Raw genomic sequence first — 21,410 nt, 5'->3', positions numbered from 1 at the left:
ATGGATGTGCACCACCATGCCTGGCTAATTTCCCCAGACTGGACTCGATCTCCTGGGCTCAAGTGATCCTCGTTCCTTGGCCTCCCAAAGCATTGGAGTTACAGGCCACTGTGAGCCACTGTGCTTGGCCTTCTTAACTTTTCTTAAGTCACTGACTTTTTAAAATAATAGAGTGAAAACTACAACCCTGATCCGTAGAGAAGTGCATGTGATGGTTCTAATTTCAGCAGGCTTATGGATCCCATTGTGTTCATCCATGAATTCTTTAGAGGTCCATGTAGCTCAGATTTAGAAATTCCAGAGTTGGGTAAAGATAACACTAATATGTTTGCAGGCAGTGTGAACATAGTGATGCAATTTTTTTTTTTTTTTTTTTTTTTTGAGACAGGGTCTTACTCTGTCACCCAGGTTGGAAGGCAGTGGCACGATTTCGGCTCACTGCAATCTCCATCTCCCAGGTTCAAGCGATTCTTCTGCCTCAGGCTCCCTAGTAGCTGGGACTACAGGTGTGCATCACCATGCCCAGCTAGTTTTTGTTTTTAGTAGAGATGGCTTTCACCATGTTGGCCAGGTTGGTCTTGAACTCCTGGACTCAACCAATCTGTCTGCCTTGGTCTAGTGATGCTATTTCTTAAAGGAGATGCTTCTTGGAAATTTGTATGAAACTTTAGATGATTTTTAATGCATCACAGAACTCATTATTGATGGCTTCTTTAAAAATGTTGCTAAGTGCCTCCTTATTAATCTGCTTAAATTTACATTTGGTTAAATAAGAATTTGTAATCCTGTAGCTCCCAGGCTTGAATGGAACATGGTGTGGGCGCATGCAGATTTTTTTAAAGGGAATACCTTTCCCATTTCCATTTTTCATTTTCTTCTTTAGCTTCATAGGCCAAAACCACTTGAATACAATTGATAACCAGTTAACCAACTCATTGACCTTGCATTTTGCTGTTTTCAGTCTGAACCCTCTTTTGTCTAATTTTTTGCTATTTCTTTAGCTTTTTTTTCCCCCTGCCTAAATATTCTTTGTTCTAGTCACCTGATTTTTTCTAAAATCTGAAGTTCCTACCTCTCTCTCTGAATTTTGCTCATCCTTCAGAAAGTTGAGATGAATGCTCATCTTTCTCTGTGAAGCCCTCCTTTTCATCCAACTGAACCAGCCCTGTGTGGAAAGAAATACAAGGCACCCCACAGCCTGTGGGACCATCAAGAACAACACCAGTGTAATAACTTCAGCAGGAGATGAAAGGGAAAGAGCAAATTTGTTGAACCCCCACTCTGTATCACGTGAAGGAAACAGGTGTAAAGTGGTTAAATGACCAGAAGGAGGGAAAGACAGAGCTTTCTGCACGGCTTCCAAGTGGCTGCTCCACCATGTCCCCTGCTGTCTCTGCAAGTGATGTGTGTGTGCACTTGAGATGTCCCATCAGGTCAAGCTAGGAGCACCATGGACGAAGTGTTCCTGTGGCTCTGGATCCTTACTCATTCCAATAGAAGAACAGGGACAGTTCCTAAGGTTAAAAGCCATAGTTGTGTTAGTTCAGAGGGAAAGATCAAAGCTCCCATGTGGATTTGGTGGATTTTCCTAGCCCTGGGCCTCTTCCTTTCCCTCCCCTTCCTGCCCTCCTCATGCAGTGACCCTAAAGATAAGGTCCAGTAGGAAGAGAAGCAGTCCAGTTTTGTCCTCTTGCTGGATTAATTCCCTTTTGTTTGTTTTTGTTTTTGTTTTTGTTTCGAGACAGGGTCTTTCTTTGTTGCCCAGGCTGGTGCAGTGGCACAATCTCAGCTCACTGCAGCCTTAACCTCCAGGTTCAAGTGATATTTCCACCTTAGACTCCTGAGTAGCTGGGACTACAGGCATGCACCACCATGCCAAGCTAATTTTTTGTAGAGGTGGTATTTTGCCCCATTGGCCAGGCTGTTCTGAAACTCCTGGGCTCAAGTAACCCACCCACTTCAGCTTCTTCCCAAAGTGCTGGGATTACAAGTGTGAGCCACTGCACCCAGCTAGATTAATTCTTAATTGTAAAAGAAGACAGAAACTAATGGCAAAACATGCTTTTTATGTGTGTGTGTAAGAGTGCAAGATAGAATGTGACTTGCTTACTGTCTACCACGTAATGCTAATAATCGAGGCTTACGTGTAGATATACATTCATACATATTATACATAATAAAGACATGTACTCACATAAAAGAGCCTAGATCACTCCTTTTATAACACTGAGCTTGTTTTTCTCCATTGATGGGTTGAAGTTTTTTTTCATATTCTCTTTCTCTCTCTTCCCAGTGTTTTGGAATTTCCTGGGCAATTTTCCTACTCTTCCTTTTCTTACCCTTCGCTGGGTGTCACTTCCTCCCCATGCCACTGAATGCCATTGAATGCCATTTCCTTTCCTCTCGGTGCTGCTTCTCCCTCCCAGCTCCCCAATTAAAGCTCTTTATTCAAGTACGGCTTTGCTGGAGGGGTAGCGCATCAGAACTGGAGTCAATTTAGAAGTGGTGTTCCTGCAAGAATTCAGAGTTCATATATCCTCCTGAAGATGCTTTGGAAGTTAACACAAGATTCAGAAATTAATTTTTATATCCTCGGAGGAGAAGAAATCTATGCTTGTCAGTTTTTCAGGAGATTTGTTTGGTTATGCGTACACACCTTTTATAGCTCAGGAGCATATATTTTTGCATGTTTGGCTTTATACTTTAAAATCTACCTTATTAATTGCTTATACTTTTTCCTCTAATTTTCATGTAATTGATTTTTCACATTGCTGCTGAAAGAGTAGGACCATTGTGTTGCAGTGAGTTAAGCCAGGGATTTTTTTTGTTTACTAAAGTGACTTAGGCTATAGAATCCTGAGGCGGCTCATGCTAGGATAGAGTGAGCATGTGCTTTTGGGGCACAGGTTCTCAGTAAATACTTGTTGTTTATTAACTGAAAGCAGCATTACCTTTGTTATTTATAAAGCTAATAATATTTGGAGAACTTTGTTACTTATAAAGCTATTATTTGTTGGCCTTTTTGGGGTAGATGCTTAGATATTTTGATATTTTACGTTTACCTTGAGGAACATGTAGAACCTTCTAAATGAGAATTTCACTGTTTCATAAACTTTATGTTTAAATAACTTAGAACTACTGTAATTCACTCCTTTAATAGCTGCTTTGGGTGAAATCCCATAAAATCTGTGAAGCCAGTTATCATTAGTATACTTTTGAACTTCAACTTCAAACTCTTATGGTAATATGTAATAAGTTCATTATCCACCTTGTGTTTTTGTCCAGAAAACAAACAAAATTAATCACTGTAACTACAAATGACCTTTTTTTTTTTTTTTTTTTTTTTTTTTTTTTTCATATAAAGTGCTTTCCAGAGGAGAAAAGCCTTGAATTCCCTAGCATACTGAATTAAGTCACTCAGTGGCAAATTCATAGTGACCAAGGGTGGTCATGCAAATAAATGTCACCTGCTATACTTCAAAACACTGAGCCCTAATGGCAGGATGCTGGGTGGTAGTAATGGCACAGACAGACCAGCTTGGGTGCAGCTGATTGGGGTGCTTTTTGAGCAAAAGCATCTTGTGGCCCTTGAGGCAAAGACACAAAGCTGTAAGGAGTGGCAGACTCTGGGAGCAGCAGGCACCACACAAAAACATAAGGATGAGAGCTCTGCTTGGGTGCAGCCCACGGGAGGGTCAGGGGGTCACACTTTGGTCTTTAGAGTCATACGGTTACCAGCGACAGCCAGGTTCTCTTCAGCTCCAGAAGGGCAGCACTAGACCCTGCACCATGCTAACGCACACCCACGGCTGCCAGGAAGCCAGAAGCTGCTCTGAACACATGATGCTTTCCATCCACAGCACAGGCATGAAATCTGGAGTTATCCATCTTAAGCAATACTGATCTTAGCATAAAATCCTGTGTGGGGAAGCAGAAGTTGACTAGAAAGTGTTTGCTTGTGGCACCCACATTGAACGTGTTAGCTATCTAGAGTATCATGTGTTTCATTCTTGTCAATCCCCCAGCTCAATAGGCATCTTCATTTGGATAAGATTGATTATTATACTCATCGCATTATTGCACAGGGTAAGGGACATATGTGTTGGATTGATTATCCTGATGCTGCCAATGAATTAAGTTTTCTGAACCAAAATATGGTTCCCAAAGCAGCAACATCAGCATCCCCTGAGAAGTTGCTGGAAATTCAGATTCTCAGGCTTTACCCCAAACTTACCAAATCAGAAACTCCAGGATACCCCTCCATCTGTGTTTCAGCAAGCCCTCTGGTGATTCTGATGTCTCTGTGGTTTGAGACCCACTGCCATAGAGCAGGGCTGTCTAATAGAACGTTCTGTGGTGATGGAAATGGTCAGTATCCCTGCCATGCAGTAGTGGAGCCACTAGACACCACATGTGGCTGTCGAGCTCTTGAAATGTGGCTGCTGTGACCAAATAATAGCATTCATCGTTTAATTTAATTTTGATTCATCTGGGTTTAAATTCAAATAGCTGCATGTAGCTAGTGGCTGTCCATCAGATAGCCCAGCCCCAGAACACACCCTGTTAATTATTATTGTGTACACTCCTAAAATGCTTAAGCTATTGGTTGTGGAATTATTAATTTTAGATCATAGAACAGAATCTTCCTTACTCAATTCAACAGAATTGAAATGCAATTGTTATAAATTAAGTAGTTGATTTTGATTCTTCATGTGGAGGGGAGATACTTTGTGGGCTGCTGGCCGGTTGAGGGAAGCTGTTCTTGAGCTGATTAATTGTTGATTTTGTGAATATGCATCAACTGCAGTGCCGGGTGGCTCATGATTGTTGCAGATGTAACCAATGGCCATAGATACATGTCCTTTTAGGAGTAAAGCTGTTGCTCAGGGAGGGGCCGTGTCAGTCCAGAAATCAGATGGACTCTGGTTTCTCCAGCCTGTCCAGCAAAGTGGAGGTGCTTCCAGCCAAAAAGAAGTTAATGAGCCCTGCAGGCACTTTGGTCTGACTGCAGGCAAGCAGGTTGGTTTTCCAGCCTCCTGGGGCACCCCTGGAGGAAGCAGATGGGATGGGAAGTAAACCTGACTGATATGAGATATCACACTTTTTCGGGCTGGGCTCCAGGCCCCTGTTCATGTTTTTAGTTACCTGGATAGCCTTGGTATCGGAGTTTACATGAACCATGGCCAAGCTTATCGCCATACAAATGTTTGAAGAATGATTGAATAGCAAATGGGATAGATGAATTACAGCCTATGGAAAGTCCTTCTGCTGCCAATTTATAGTTTGTGCTTTATGAGATAAAGATGTCTTTGGCTTTTACATTTGTATTTTCAAGTATAAATATACGTGTGTGTGTATATATATATATACACACACACACACACATACATACACACACTAAGGAAGGAGGAAACTTTCAGGTCCCCAGTGGTTGATTTTCACCTTTGATCTGCATACTAGTATTCATAGCATGCTGCTGAGTTGACTTTTTTATTTCTATATAATAATAGTATATCGATCTATTACTGATCTGATGTAACCTTTGTGTGTGTGTATGTGTATGTATGTGTGTGTGTCTATATGTGTGTGTGGTGTTGATCAAGATACATTATTCCAGAGGCCAAAATCAGAAACTAGGGAGGTCGAATATTTCATTATTTAAAATTGAGCTAATATAATGCAATGTTAAGAGGACAGCTCTTCAGATACTGGGTTATTTAAACAGCTTCAATGTACGTCACCCAGGAAGGGATTTGGAGGTTGCTGTCTTTCTTCTGGTGGCAATGCAAGAAAACCAAAAGGAAAAAAACAATTGCACTTAAAAGATCCTATACGACAACTATAAGTATGTATGCTTCGTAATATTCAATTTTATAGGCTGCTATGGTACACAAATTCCCTTTTGTGCATTTTTGCTCTGTTTCCCTCTTCATTGTCCATCTGAAACAAACTATGCCAAGCACTTAGCTAATGATACACGAAAAAGCATTTCAGCGGCCACTCAGAAGTGAGCGATTGCTTATGAAAAACCCATAAAAAATAAGTAAGACTGATAGGTGAATTCAATGATCCTTTTGGAGTTATATCTTTCTTTGCTTTGAAGAAAAGCAAAATGTGCTGCTGCCATCCCTTGCTAGGAGTTCTGTTCCCAGATTCACATTTATGTTTCCATGGTGGTACCACCAAACATAGCAGAACTGAAGAATTTGGAAGTGCTCAGCTTTTTAAATAACCAGATCAAGGAGCTGCCCACACAGATCAGCAGCCATCAAAAACTCAAACACCTGAACCTTGGGTGAGTATCAGTGGAGGGGAAAGGATGGAGAGGAAGAGAGTGGAAGGGGCGTGCTGGGTAAGGCCAGGGGAGGAATTCCATTTATATCATTGCACAGAAGTGGATTTCTAATTTGTTTTTGTGTTTTGGGCTTTAAAAAAAGTTTTATTGTTTTAATATATCCTTTCGGTGGCCTACATTAGTGAATATTTGAGAGCTAATTGAGAAGCTAATAGTTGGCATAATAAGGAAGTTACATTTTTACTGTATTTTGTGTCCAGTAAAATTTTATCTCAGTTCTCTTGACCAAGAAGGGACTTACTTGCCTAGCATGAACTGGCAGACAAGTTGTAATATGGTTGATTTTTTTTCTCTCTGTGTTAAATAGGAACGGTTTACAAAGCACCTTCATGCCATGGAGGGAAGAATGTATTCCCTAATGTTGCTTCATTCATTTTTGCAATTCTTCTCTGTAGTTGAGAGGTGACAATTCTCTGTCTTTCTTTATGCCAAGGTGAAGAGAGGAGTTTTGATTCAACTGAGGTTGCAGAACCAGGTAGCAGTAAATAATAATAATGATAACCTGTCTTCATGTATTGCTTTGCAGCACTTGATCCTCTCAACATTTGTGAGGTAGGGAGGGCAAGTTTTAGTGCTTTCATTTTATACAGAGGAAGCCAAGCCTTTTCAAAGGGGCTAAGGGACTGGGTTCTGGTCACCCCTGAGGTTAGTGGCCAAGCTGGGAAGAGAACCCCATAGGTTATGGGTCTAAAGGCTCCATCAGACTCCATTGATATGGTTTGGATCTGTGTCCCCACCAAATCTCATGTGGAATTGTAATCTCCAGTGTTGGAGGTGGGGCCTGGTGGGAGGTGATTAGATCATGGGGGTGGAGCTCTCATGAATGGTTTAGCACCATCCCCTCTTGGTAGTGTCCTTATGATAGTGAGTGAGTTATTGCAAGACCCCTCGTGCTATCCTTCTCCTGCCATGTAATACACAGGCTCCTTCATTGCCTTCCACCATGAGTAAAAGCTCCCTGAGGCTTCCCCACAAGCAGCGGCTGCCATGCTTCTTATACAGCTGGTAGAACCATGAGTCAGTTAAACCTCTTTTCTTGTAAGTTACCCAGCCTCAGGCATTCCTTTATAGCAATGGGAGAACAGACCAACACATCCATAGACCCAAATCGGAACTGCGGCATCAGAATTCCATCTTCATTGGCACAGCTGTTAGATGAAACTGCCCACTCATGTTTCTGTCTCTGTGCAAAGTCATATATATTCATTAAATTTTAGCCACTAAATGCTCTGGTTAAGTTAGTGGTTGATGTGGAGTGGCAATAGATGCTGGCCAGATATTTGCCTTTTTTAAAATTTATTTATGTATTTTATGAGATGGAGTCTTGCTTTGTCGCCAGGCTGGAGTGCAGTAATGTGATCTCGGCACACTGCAACCTCTGCCTCCCAGGTTCAAGCAATTGTCCTGCCTCAGCCTCTCATGTAGCTGGGACTACAGGCGCACACCACCATGCCCAGCTAATTTTTGTGTTTTTAGTATAGACGGGTTTTACCATGTTGGCCAGGATGGTCTTGATTGATCTCTTGACCTCGTGATCCATCCACGTGACATCCCAAAGTGCTGGGATTACAGACGTGAGCTACCACGCCCAGTCGCAAATGACATATTTAAATGCTCACAGCACTGCCTGCCTGGGGCCTAGGAATTGTTGTTTTTTTGGCACTGTTGAGTATAATGTGTGAGGCAGGCAGCTGTAAGGTCAGAGGTCAGACTAGACAGGGAATCCTGGATATCTGCTGTTCAGTGAATGAGGATTTACTAAGTTCCCAGTGTGTACCAGGCATGGTTCTAGCTACTGGCCATCCAGCCCTGATGGAGCTTCCATTGCAGTTGAGGAAACCAATCATAAACAAATAAATGTTTATAATAATGACAGGGAGTCAAAAGTGCTAATGAAAGGCCTCTGTGCTAAATAAACAAGCTCCTCCAGGGCATGGTGGCTCACGCCTGTAGTCCCAGCGCTTTGGGAGGCTGAGGCTGGTGGGTCAGCTGAGGCCAGGAGTTCAAGAACAGCCTCCTCAAGATGGTGAAACCTCATCTCTACTAAAAATACAAAAATTAACTAAGTGTGGTGGCGTGCACCTATGATCCCAGCTATTCTATCCAGGAGGTTGAGGCAGGAGAATCGTTTGAACCTAGGAGGCAGAGGCTTCAGTGAGCTGAGATCGTACTCCAGCCTACGTGACAGAGTGATACTACATCTCAAAAATAAATACATAAATAAATAAATAAACGAGCTCCAATTTTATCGTGCTGACAATTGAGAAATTTGCATAGCCGAGTAGTGGATATGAGATATGGTCAGATTTTCCTACAAAAGATCAGTGTGGAGAAGAGGGTGGAGGGAGGGAAACTAGAGGTTAGGAGACCAGTAAGAACATGAGCTTCATGTCCCATGTGAACTAGGACAGTGACAGTGGAGGCAGGGAGGGATTTTATATGAAAACTATACAGGTGGTAACATTGACAGCAGTAACTGATGGGATAGAATGATACCTACGTTTCTGTGTTGGACAGCTGAAAAATAGAGCAGATGGAGACAGGTTTGGGAAGAAAATAATAAGCTCAGGTTTTGTTCTGTTTGGTTTGAGGCACCGTAGGACAGAGCTGTAAACTTTTCTTTTTATTTTCCGTTTTTCTTGTTTTGTTTTGTTTTGTTGTGTGTGTGTTTGTTTGTTTGTTTTTAATTTTGGGGACAGAGTTTTGCTCTTCTTGCCCAGGCTCCAGTGCAATGGTACGATCTCAGCTCACTGCAACCTCTACCTCCTGGGTTCAAGCGATTCTCCTGCCTCAGCCTCCCGAGTAGCTGGGATTACAGGCATGCACCACCACATCCAGCTACTTTTGTATTTTTAGTAGAGATGCCATTTTACCATCTTGGTCAGGCTGGTCTCGAACTCCTGACCTCAGGTGATCCACTCGCCTTGGCCTCCCAAAGTGCTGGGATTATAGGCATGAGCCACTGTACCCAGCCCTAAACTTTTCTTTTTCATGAATGCATCTTAGTTGCCTTCTTGTTCTCTTTGGAGTTGTTTACACTTTTGGCTGTCGTTGTTTTATTGATTGTGTAAAGCTTTTTGTATTTAATTACGTAGCTGCATAGATGGAGTTGTCAAAGTTTGAAGAAAACCTCCCAGTTCTTAGGGAAAGGAGCTAAGATGGGTTTCACTAAAGGATGCCTCTGTCCTCAAATGGCATGAAGAATTATGTTCACACAGTAAGGCAAGTTATAGGGAGGACTCCTTATCCTAAGGAGCCAGGGTGAAAGAAAGCATACACACAGGAGATCACAAAATGGAGCAGGCAAGCCACTTGTATGCGTGATCCAAAAGGCATCCTCAATAAGAATTTGCTTTCAAAGTTTTATATAGTATTTGCAGTTTATTCTGTTGCTTGTAAGACATGAGATAATTTTAGGCCACCTGAATAAATAAAAGAAAGTTTATTTCTATTCTTAATTGCTTAAATACAGTTTATTTCCTAGAGTTATTTTCCAAAAAATGTGAAACCACACATGTTCCCATGCTGATGATTATTTCTAGGATAACTTCACAGCAGGACCACTGTGCCCAACTATTCACAAATAACGTTTGACCTTGTTTGTTGCTAGAGCTTGTCTCATGAACACATAGAAGTTTTTATTAAGTACCATGTGGGGTACTTATGGATTTGGATTATTTATTTATTTATTTATTTATTTATTTATTTATTTATTGAGACAGGGTCTCGCTCTGTCTCCCAGGCTGGAGTGCAGTGGCGTGATCTCCGCTCACTGCTACCTATGCCTCCTGGGCTCAAGTGATCCTCCCACCTCAGCCTCCTGAGCAGCTGGGACCACAGGTAGGTGCCACCTCACCTGGCTAATTTTTGTAGTCTTTTTTGTAGAGACGGGGTTTTGCCATGTTGCCCAGGCTGGTCTTGAGCTCCTGAGCTCAAGCAATCTGCCTGTGTTGGCCTCCCAAAGTGCTAGAATTACAGATATGAGCCACCGGGCTCAGCCTAGATTTTTTTAATATTTATTTTTGATAACTGTGAGTAGGTCACTGTGGAGTTGAGAAAATTAGTGCTTTTAGCCAAGAAGGTTTTATTGAAGCTGGAGGTGCTCAAGACAACCTGCAGAGAAGAAACTGCTCTGAAAAGGAGTCTGTACAGACCTTTCTGGGGCTTTAGAAGAAAAGGAAAACAGATGCTGAATAACCTTAGACATCCCAGTTTTATATGCAGACATTTGCCCACTTCCAACATGCATTTGAAAAATCTTCCCATGCAAACAAAGAATTGATACCAATTGGCATAGCTGAGCCCTATGAAGCTTTATGTTTCAACACCTGAAGTCACCTGAGATTAAGCAAGTGTGGCACAAATGGTAAAACCACACTTGATATTCAGACCATCCCAAGTGGCTTGTCATGAGGTGAGCTTGCTCGCTTAGGGCTGATTCAAAATTTTCTCTCAAATCTTTTGAAAAATAATTCTAGCAACTGCTCTCCTTTCCTGAGAAGCCACGTGTGAACCATGGATCGGGTGTTGGGTGCTTCACATATTTTCTCTCTCACCCTCCCAGTGATCCTGCCCTGAAGATGTTATCAGCCTTATTTTATACTTGAGGAAATTCGGTCTCAGAGAAGCTGAGTAACTTGGTCAAGGTCACGCAGCTGGCAAGTGCTGGAGCCAGACTCCTCACCTAGCTGTCTCCTACCTTAAAGCTCCATTCTGTTCCTACTCCCCCTGTAACCTCTCATGGAAACCTTGATTGCTAGCAGTGTCAGAGTGGGGCCCTGAGCATGGAATTCCCACATGTGGAAATGTGGATGGATGGAGATGGATGTTAGCACCTGCTGAGGGGAAGGGGGACAGCCAGTGTGTTCCAGCCTTCATTCTGCAGAGAGAGATGCCACCAGGTCACCGTGCACATGGTCTGGCCTCCAAAGAGGTGGCCACAAGTCTCTGCAGTTCCTTGCCCCGTTTGTAGCTGGGGCTGTTGCTAGCAGCTCTCCTGAAGTTTCAGCATTTGTTTAAGGACTTCCTTTCTGCCCCCCAGGGTGGCGTGCCTACTACTGTTACATACTGCTGTCAGCTGCACGTGGGACTCTGCTGTGTTCCTTACACGTTGTAGGTATTGTTTTGTCACTCAAAGGAGAAAGGAACCTTCGGTTAAGTAGATTCTTGCCACCAAGAGGTGGAGGGGCTCCAGGCTTGCTCTGGGCTGGAGATTGAATGGGAGCTCTCTCTCAAGTGAGATGCCTCTTCCCTCTAAGCCTGTTTAACTGTGGATTTCCTGTACCTAATATTGCAAAAGTGTATTTCTTTATTTGCAGAGAAAAATGTAAAGGAATCAGCAGTTTTCAAAAATGGATAACTTAAAGCAGTGTTTAAAGACAGAAGCACCTAGTGTATGCTTCCCTACCTCCCTCGCTGTCTCTGACTTGCACTTCTTCTCAGGATCCTTGCATAGGAGCCCACGGGTCTGGAGTGGCTTTGGCCTCCGTGAGGTACAGGGTGCTTCCAGACACATGTCACCCACTTCTGAAGTCTTTGCTCCTTACTCTCTCTTAGGCTGTTTTTTCATCTCAAGATGGCATTAATTACAAGCTCCATCTTGCCTGTATTACAAGGTAGTTTTAGTGAACAAGCGAAGTACTTGCCATAATGTGCTTCACAAATTGTGACTTCATGGAGAATGTTCATTGTTGCTGTCATGGCAGTAGATAGTCGTGAAGCTAGTTTTGCTGGGTGTAGTCTGTCTGGGACATTTTCTTCCTGAGATAGGGAACCCACGTTTCCATTTTGGTTGCCCCCTCTGCTGTCAGCTGTTTCTGGTGAGGCCCGCTTGGTAGGACGGGACTGAGCTTGATCTGTTATGAGAAGCATCGATGACTGGAATGATTTTTATTGTCACAGTCCCTTCCACCTTTCAATACCTGTCAACTTTTATTAAAGTTTTTTTTTTAATTGGCTTTTAAGCATGCTCAAAGGGAACTGCATTGAGAAAAATAAGGGGCTTAAAGAAAAGGATAAAAGATAGTGTAGAAAAAAAATCCCTTAACGTCACACACTGGGGCCTGTTGGGGAGTGGTGGGATAGGGGAGGGATAGCATTAGGAGAAATACCTAATGTAAATGATGAGTTGATGGGTGCCGCCAACCAACATGGCACATATATACCTAGGTAACAAACCTGCATGTTGTGCACATGTACCCTAGGACTTAAAGTATGATTTTAAAAAAGAAAAAAATTTCCTTAGATTTCACTGGAAACATGCAGACACAAACACGCACACACACCCTCACACACACCACACACACATACTGCATAAACACACATACCACTACACCCCTACACACACCCCATACACATACCACACCATACCACATCCATACCCCACACACACACACCACACACATAACACACACACCACCACACCCTCCACACACACACCACACCACACACACACCACACCGCACACACACCCCACACCCACCCACACACACCACACACACGCCACATCCCCTGCACACACCACACACACAGCACACCCTCCACACACCACACATAACACCCCCGTACACACACACATAACACTACACACAACACCACATACACCCACACACACTACACACACCCACACACACACCCACACACAATTGACCCTTGAACAACACGTGGCTTGGGGAAGCAACACACTGACCCCCCATGCAGTCAAAAATCCACGCATAACTTTTGATCCTGAACAAACTTAATTACTAATAGCCTACAGTTGACAGGAAGCCTTACCAAAACATAAATGTCGATTAACACATATTTTGTGTGTTATATGTATTCTATTATTCTATTCTGCATTTTTTTTTTTTTCGAGACAGAGTCTCGCTCTGTCGCCGAGGCTGGACTACAGTGGCATGATCTCAGCTCACTGCAAGCTCTGCCTCCCGGGTTCACGCCATTCTCCTGCCTCAGCCTCCCAAGTAGCCAGGACTACAGGTGCCCGCCACCACACCCAGCTAATTTTTTATATTTTTAGTAGAGACGGGGTTTCACTGTGTTAGCCAGGATGGTCTCGATCTCCTGACCTTGGGATCCATCCTCCTTGGCCTCCCAAAGTGCTGGGATTACAGGTGTGAGCCACCACACCCAGCCGCCTCTATTCTGCATTCTTACAATAAAGTAAGCTAGAGAAAAGAAAATGTTATTAGGAAATGTTATTTGTTTTCCATAAGGAAAACAAAGTGCATTTACTGTTCTTTAAGTGGAAGTGGATCATCTTAAAGGTCTTCATCCTCTTCTTCATGTTGAGTGGGCTGAGAAGGAAGAGGAGGGTTGGTCTTGCTGTCTCAGGAGAGTAGCAGAGGCAGAAGAAAAATATCCATGTGTCATTAGACCCAGGCAGTTCAAACCCATGCTGCTCAAGGGTCAATTGTATGATTTAAAAAATGTTTAAGTTATGATAAAATACACACAAAATATACTGTCTGGCCAGATGCAGTAGCTCACACCTGTAATCCCAGTACTTTGGGAGGCCAAGGCAGGTAGATCATGAGGTCAAGAGATCAAGACCATCCTGGCCAACATGGTGAAACCCTTCACTACTAAAAATGCAAAAATTAGCTGGGCTTGGTGGCACGCGCCTGTAGTCCCAGCTATTCAGGAGGCTGAGGTGGGAGAATCGCTTGAACTGGGGAGGCAGAGGTTGCAGTGAGTTGAGATCTCACCACTGCACTCCAGCCTGGGCAACAGAGTGAGACTCCATCTCAAAAAATAAAAAACAAACAAAAAAAAGTACTGTCTTTGTAGTATACAGTTCAATGGTGTTAATCGTATTCATATTGTTGTTCAGCCAATCTCCAGAATGTTCTCATCTTGCAAACCTGAATCCTACATCCATTAAAAAACATCTCTCCATTGCCCCTCCCTCCAGCCCCTGGCCATCACCATTCTAATTGAAGATAACTTTGAGTGTTAGCAGTTGTAGGAAAAAAAAAAAAAAAGATTATCCCTTCTAAAAGGAATAAAGGAAATGAAATAAAGCAAAAGTCTGAAAACTACAAAGCTTCAATGTGTGTAGTTTGAGATATTATCACTACATTCATAAGGAAATTTTTCTTTACAAGGACAGATATTTTGTGATGGTTTGAGTTTTTCTGTAAAACAGTGATTAAATTTCGCCATTGGAGAAAAATGACAACCAAGAAATTTTCAAATGTTTCAGGAATATATAAGCTCTCTGACTAAAATTATTAGTCTAAATAGGACAACATACCACATCCTCTCATTTATATGTGGAATGTAAAAAAGTAAACCTCATTGAAACAGGGAATAAAATAGTTACCAGAGGCTGGAGGGAGAGGGGAATTGCAGAAATGTTAACCAAAGGACACGAAATTTTAGTTAGACAGGAGAAGTACATTCAAGAGATGGATTGTACGTCATGGTGACTGCAGTCAATAACAATATGTGGTATACTTGAAAATTGCTAAGAGAGTGAATTTTAAGTATTCTCACCACAAAAGACAAAAAAAAATGACAAGCATATGATACAAGGCAATGTGTATATTAAATAGTGTGATTTAAGCCATTCCACAATGGATTATACATATATCAGAAGTATCATGTTGTACACCATAGGTATGTACAATCTTCACTTGTCAATGTAAATTTTAAATAAATTCTTTTTTTAATTAAAAAAAAACAGGATGGACTTGGTGGCTCATGCCTATACTCCCAGCATTCTGGGAGGCCGAGGTGGGAGAATGGCTCGAGCTCAGGAGTTTGAGACCAGCCTGGGCAACCTGGCAAAAACCCATCTCTGCAAAAAATATCAACATTAGTGGGGTGTGATGGTGTGGGTCTATGGTCCCAGCTACTTGGGAAGCTGAAGTGAAAGGAGCCTGGGGAGGTCAAGGGTGCAGTGAGCCGAGATCGTGCCACTGCACTCCAGCCTGGGCAACAGAGCAAGGCCCTATCTCAAAAAAATAAAAAATAAAAATACAGTATAAAGTGACTCTAGGATCATGGCACTGTCTTACACTTTCAGCCTGTGAAACAGAGGTGCCCTTGATAATCTGTATAAATGTGTCTTTGGTGTCCTAACAGATTTTTGTCCCCCTGCAACAGCATGAACAGGCTGAACACTTTGCCACGAGGCTTCAGCTCCCTGCCAGCTCTTGAGGTTCTGGACTTGACTTACAACAACTTGAACGAAAATTGTCTTCCTGGAAACTTCTTCTACCTGAGTAAGAAACTTTCAGTTCTATAAATCTCCTGAACACTATACTTTGCGTTCTAAGAGTGAAATGTATTTGCCAGGCCCTAAATAAACTCCAAGAGAAATTACTGGACAGAGATATTTTTTACTTTACAGACTCCTTTTGAATATTCCTTTGTAGCTCAGCAGTATGTACATTTGATATATCATTATGTGACACCATTGGGCTGAAGTGGACTTAGTAATGTCATATTAACATTCTGAGAGAGATTATGTACCGAAATGAGATCAAGCCTCACATTTAGCTAAGAGACTTGACTTTCTTTTTAAATAGCATGCCAAAAAAAGGTACCCTCCCATGTTGGTATTAATTCTTTGTGCGATATTTGCCCAGGATGTCACAATCAATTATTTATAAAAATATTTATTAATAAATCACTAACCAAATTTTTTAAATTTCCAGCTGGGATTCTTATCTTCAGCCTTTTAAAAAGTACTCTTATTGACCTATTTATCCAGTACACAGGCATTAAGAAATTACTGGCCACATTTTATTCTTTTATATGCCAACAAATTTCTTGCTGAAGATGCTTTTGAAAATTAAAAAAGTTATTTCTTCTGGGAACTCATGCACTATTTCAGACAAGGTTTGCTTCTTTTAAATGAGTGTTCTATTTCTTCAATTAGTAACTTATATGGCATTCAGAAAATCTGAATTTTCTGAGCTGGTCTCTAAACTTTCACTTTTTACCTTATGTACATTATCTCTCTATGACTTTCTCAAGCACATGAAACCAACTGTAAAATATTTTCTTGGGTGGTGGAGCACCTGTTTTATTATGTTATATTAACGTACAGTTCTGGAGTCTGAGCTCCAAAGATCACTTGAGGCTGGGAGTGTAGGACCAGCCTAGGCAACATAGAGAGACCCTGTCTCTAGAAATAAAAATTTAAAAATTAACCATGTAAATTAAATTAGTAGCATGTGCCTGTAATCTTAGGTAATTGGGAGGCCAAGGTAGGAAGATGGCTTGAGGCCAGGAATTTGAGGCTGCAGTGACCCACTGCACTCCAGTCTAGGTGACAGAGCAAGATTCTTATCTATAAGAAATAAATAAATACTGATAAACAAAACATACACCTAATTATAATGAGTTTTTTTGGTTGAGGATAAACAGATGCTTTAGAATTTTAGCCTTCAGTAGTTTGGAATCATATTATCATTGTGTAATAATTGTGAACAAATTTCTGACTACTGATATTCTGCTTAAGTTAGGATTTACTCTGTTAACTTCATGCCATTATTTTAGCCCCTTTGTCTTCATTTACTTTTGTCCTTAAGGCTGTAGAAACAAGCAGTAATAATTAGTCAGATTATGGAACTGATGAGCTATGGTTATAGCCTCCGTCACCAGAAAGCCTTTCATTAATTTTTAACAGTGCTATTTACATAGGAAAAGGTCTATTTTAACATAGTTGTATTCACTTGAAAGAACCTTTTTGCCCTAGGTAACCATAAAAGTGGCACAGTAGTTTTCTTTGTTTTACTTTGGATGCAAATGGAGATATAAATGTGAATCCAAAGGAATCGATGAGAAAAATAGCAATCTGTTTTCAAAATGCGTTAAAACTCTGTGCCCCAAAATGCTAGTGACCACATTGTTAATTGCATCAGTCCTCTTGGATATAGATGTTTTCCTGGACACACTGGATGCACGATAAGCCAGTAAATCTTGGTTTGACCTGCTTTCTATCATTGGGAGCCCCAGGTATGTCAAAGGCTTTTCACCAAGCCAGCATTATTAATCAAAGCTGACTCCCTTGTATTGATCAGACCTCAAATGGTTAGGTTCCCTGCCACCCTGTTTATATATTCCTGTTTAATTTGCAGCCACCCTGTGTGCACTCTATCTGAGTGACAACAATTTCGAAATCCTGCCACCAGATATTGGGAAGCTCACAAAGATGCAGACAGTAAGTTATCTAAATTCTTAGAAAATCAATTCACTGCTGCAGCCTTTTAGGGGTAGAATCAAGTCAATTTGAGCAGGAGTAAGGTTTGTTTTGCAGGAATAAACCACTACTCCTGATAGTGTTTCTTGATTATCTACCGGCACTTGTAAACAAATGGAAAAGACTGAGTTTTAGTAGAAGAGAGGACATGGAGGAGGATGAGAGTTTCTGTGGAGCACGTTTTAAAGTGAAAATGTGTTGACAACTCCTTGTTTTCTTCTGTTTAGCTCAACAATAGGGATAACAACCTGATCTCACTGCCTAAGGAAATCGGGGAGCTTACCCAGCTTAAAGAGGTCTACATTCAGGGGAACCGCCTCGCCATTCTGCCCCCAGAGCTAGGTAAGGTTGCTGATGAATGAACTTAGTTCTGGGTTTCATGAATAACAATTATCCTAATGTAGCAATTCGGAACAACCTCTCTCCTCTTCTTGGCAACTACTCCCCACCTAGACACCCAGTTCTGATCATTTGAGAACCATGTGTCATTGACCAGAGTTCAGCTGTTATAAGTTTGACCTTCTCCTATGCTGTGTTCTGCAGCTGTAGTGTCCCATGTCTTAGATACTGCTGATGAAAGATGACCCTGCTCAACTCCCCGCATGATGTAGTGGAAAACGCATGGGGTTAGTAGTAAGAGCCTTATCCGTGGTTCCTCATTGACTAGCTGGGTAAGCTTTCTGGGTCTTGGTTGTTATTGATAACTTTATCTAAGTATCACTCTTACTTTTTAACCCCTTAATTTTTTATTGACCTGGAAAAACTTTTACCAAAAAATTAAAGTAGTTGTTACGGCTACTTGAAGATGTTGATACCTCTGCTGGTCGTGAATTTGCCTCTCTCCTGATCCCATTTCTAGTAGGAATTGTTAAATTTGTTGTTGCTGGGAACAGGTCCTACTTCTGGCCACTGAATCCTAATCCTCTGCCAGGCCATTCCTATTTCCAGAGTGGGTTTATATACCCCGTCAGAAATAACCTCCAAGCCAGTCATTCTGTTACTGCTTCATTCCACTCCAAAAGGTTCACGAGTTCCCATATCTTTTCTCGTGCAGACCCTCTATAGCCTCTAATTTCTTTAATCCTTTGAACCACATTGTTTTCTCAAACTGCGATTATTTGCTTTTCTGCCTCCAAAATACCATCATTTTTAAGAAACACATTGAGGAAGCAGTTCTTTAAACAAGTCTGGCAGTTTCAGGAGGCCATTTTTTAGAAATTAGAATGCAAGCACCAGGAGGGCAGGGGCATTTTTGCATTTGTTCCCTGGGGTGCAGTACATGCTCAGAAAACATTGACTGAATGAATGAAAGAAGCAAGGACCTTGGATGGCAGGAAGTTAGGAAGGTTATGAGCAGACTGATGTGGCTAATGGTTATGCATAGGAAGAGTGAGACACAGAGCACACCCATCAGCACTAAGAGTTCTGTTGGCAGCCTTATCAGTATAAAGGGAAGGCAGTCACATGATTTCCTGGAACAGATGGAAAGTCCTGCCTCCTCCCTTCCCATTTCCCTTAACTCTCTTGTTAGTGTTAAAAGACCAGAGGGTTATTTCATGATTTTTAAGGGCTGAGAAGCAACTCAACATTTCTCTTTATTGAGTTGCAAACAGTCAAGTTTTGTTTTGGGAGCAGGGTTACAGAATCAAGAAACGTTTTTTGCACACAATTTCAAGGCAAAAAAACTTCTTTTCAAAGGAGAGATCTTGGGCTGGACGCGGTTTCTCGCACTTGTAATTTCAGCACTTTGAGAGGCCCAAGCGGGTGGATCGCTTGAGCCCAGGAGTTTGAGACGAGCCTGGGCAATGTGGTGAAACCCTGTCTCTACAAAAGTACAAAAAATTAGCTGGGCATTGTGGTGCATGCCTGTAGTCCCAGCTACTCAGGAGGCTGAGGTGAGAGGATCACCTAAGCCTGGGAGGTCCAAGCTGCAGTGAGCTGTGATTGTGCCTGGGTGACAGAACAAGACCCTGTCGAAAGGGAAAAGAAAAAGAGAGGGATCTTGCACAGTGGTTAATAACCACAGATGTTACCTGCTTCTTCCCCAGCCTACTAAATTAGGATCTCCATGAGTGAGGTGAATTCTTGTGTAACTTGATGTAAAGCTCATTTAATGCCTCTGACATGTGTCCTTGGTTAGCGTGGTTAATAGAAACAGAAAAATAAATGTATATTTTGATGTCATTTGATCTTATTTCATTTTTTAAGCAGTGAGGCAATGTAGGATATTAAATTAAACAATTGTTTTATCAGACAGTAATTTGCCACAAAAATGTCTAGTTGAACCTACACATGCCTATGTATATATTTTAAAATCTTACTCGTTTTGCTTATCTTACTTAAATACTATATGAGGTCATCTTTGTTCAATATTTCTGTTAAACTTTCCATTAACAAATCATGTATATTTTTATTCAGGTGTAGAATTGAGGGGGAAGGCTTTAAATGACTTGATTTTTGCCAGCCAAATGTAGAAAAGCTTAATCTTAACATTTGCCTGATAGCAGTTTTTCCTGATTATCCGCAAACACTTAGTTGTAAGTAAATGATAAACCTTTAGAAGTCACTGCCACGAGCTAAACTCAAGATGAAGACAAATGTACTATTTATTTTTGAATGGTGATTTTTTTAAAAAGTCAACATTAATATATATAATATTAATATATTAACAGCTATTATAATAATAGGTAGTATGTATTAAGGCCTGGAATTGCAAGGCACTGTAAGTGTTTTTCCTGCAATATCACCTACAATTATCATAAGAATTATAAGCAGACTTTTTAGAGGTGAGGACATTGAAGTGTAGAGAGGGTTGGTTGGTGACATGTCTGTCGGGGACACAGCTAGTGAGTCACAGAGGTGAGATTTGAACCTGGCAGTCCCTCCTCTGGGTCCAGCCTCCTGATCACAGTGAGGTCCTCTTTCCCAACCATATGCTGGTAAAAGGATTCCTAGAAATGCAGTTTTCAAGTGTGAACAAAACACAACGCTGGCACACCCTCCTGAAACAGCAGGCGCAGAGATGTTGCTGGATGGTGAGTTGGCATGGGTTTGCCTGGTGTGTGAGCAAGGCTAGCATAACACTTCGCAAAATGCAGCTGAGATGGCCTCTGGAAGGCAAATTGCTGTCCCATTCCAAGTCAGTTGCATTGTCCCCTTGTCTCTTTCCCCTTAACAAACATGACTCCCAACAGGAACGTCTTTTGTTTCTTTGTGTCCCCAACACCTGAGGTGACCATCTGGGTGCTGCTGTGGGCTGGCTGATGGGCAGTGTCAGGCACTGATGATGAACATGAAGCTTATGCTGCAGGTTTGCTTCTGGGGGTGTTTTCAAGCGTGGATGATGATCTCTCCCTGTATATTTTTTACATATCTGAATATACAAGATAAATGCTTTTGAGATTTCTGTGAAATTTACTTTCATAATAAATCCAGAGTTTATTAACTTGTAACATTTTTGGTACTGGTATTTCAGCCAAGCAAGAAAATCTGGATAAGTTCTGATTTGTCATGCTGAGAACATGCAGGGACACAGCAAAATAAAGTCAGGGACTTGGCTGGAGTTTTAATATGTGATTGTATTACTTTCCCTTTATTGTATGTCCTTGAATAAGCTACTTAAACCATTATGTCTGATTTCTAAGTAGAAAGCACTTGCTTTCATATTAGTCTATATACCTATAAAAAATGAGATGCAAGTTGAGTCTCTCATGTACCCATTCATTCATTCATTCATTCATTTATTATTTATTAAATTCCTATTTTAGGGCAGATCTTTGAGTCCAAGGAACTTGCTCTTCCAGTAAAGTAAGATTCATTTATTCAACAACTATTGAGCCCCTG

The 21,410-nt window shown here is 41.5% G+C and overlaps 2 protein-coding genes across 2 annotated transcripts in view; both read left to right on the top strand.

Moving 5' to 3' along the window:
• LOC105472068 (ankyrin repeat domain-containing protein 30B-like) overlaps positions 1–15,503 on the top strand; it is a 539,363-nt gene extending 523,860 nt beyond the window's left edge. The window contains exon 23 of the mRNA XM_071070098.1: positions 15,464–15,503. The gene's annotated coding sequence lies outside the window, so the exon portion shown is untranslated. The remainder of the gene's footprint in view (positions 1–15,463) is intronic.
• Positions 1,451–17,963, top strand: LOC139355996 (ras suppressor protein 1-like). Its single transcript, XM_071068726.1, has 5 exons — positions 1,451–1,519; positions 6,153–6,295; positions 15,464–15,582; positions 17,446–17,528; positions 17,795–17,963. Exons 1-5 carry the CDS (start codon positions 1,451–1,453, stop codon positions 17,927–17,929), a joined length of 549 nt encoding a protein of 182 aa, XP_070924827.1. The 3' UTR covers positions 17,930–17,963.
• Positions 17,964–21,410: the final 3,447 nt, after the last annotated feature.

This window comes from Macaca nemestrina, chromosome 9 (genome assembly GCF_043159975.1).
Source record: "Macaca nemestrina isolate mMacNem1 chromosome 9, mMacNem.hap1, whole genome shotgun sequence".
Classification (NCBI taxonomy): domain Eukaryota; kingdom Metazoa; phylum Chordata; class Mammalia; order Primates; family Cercopithecidae; genus Macaca; species Macaca nemestrina.
Note: the sequence above shows the minus strand (reverse complement) of the source record. Positions and strands in the feature narration are given on the sequence as shown.

Excerpts from the sequence above, each read along its gene's own strand:
- LOC139355996 (XM_071068726.1), top strand. The coding sequence starts at position 1,451 with ATGGACGAAGTGTTCCTGTGGCTCTGGATCCTTACTCATTCCAATAGA. Across the intron at positions 6,296-15,463 it reads CTCAAACACCTGAACCTTGG|CATGAACAGGCTGAACACTT; the intron begins GTGAGTATCAGT and ends CCCCTGCAACAG. Across the intron at positions 15,583-17,445 it reads TGGAAACTTCTTCTACCTGA|CCACCCTGTGTGCACTCTAT; the intron begins GTAAGAAACTTT and ends TTTAATTTGCAG.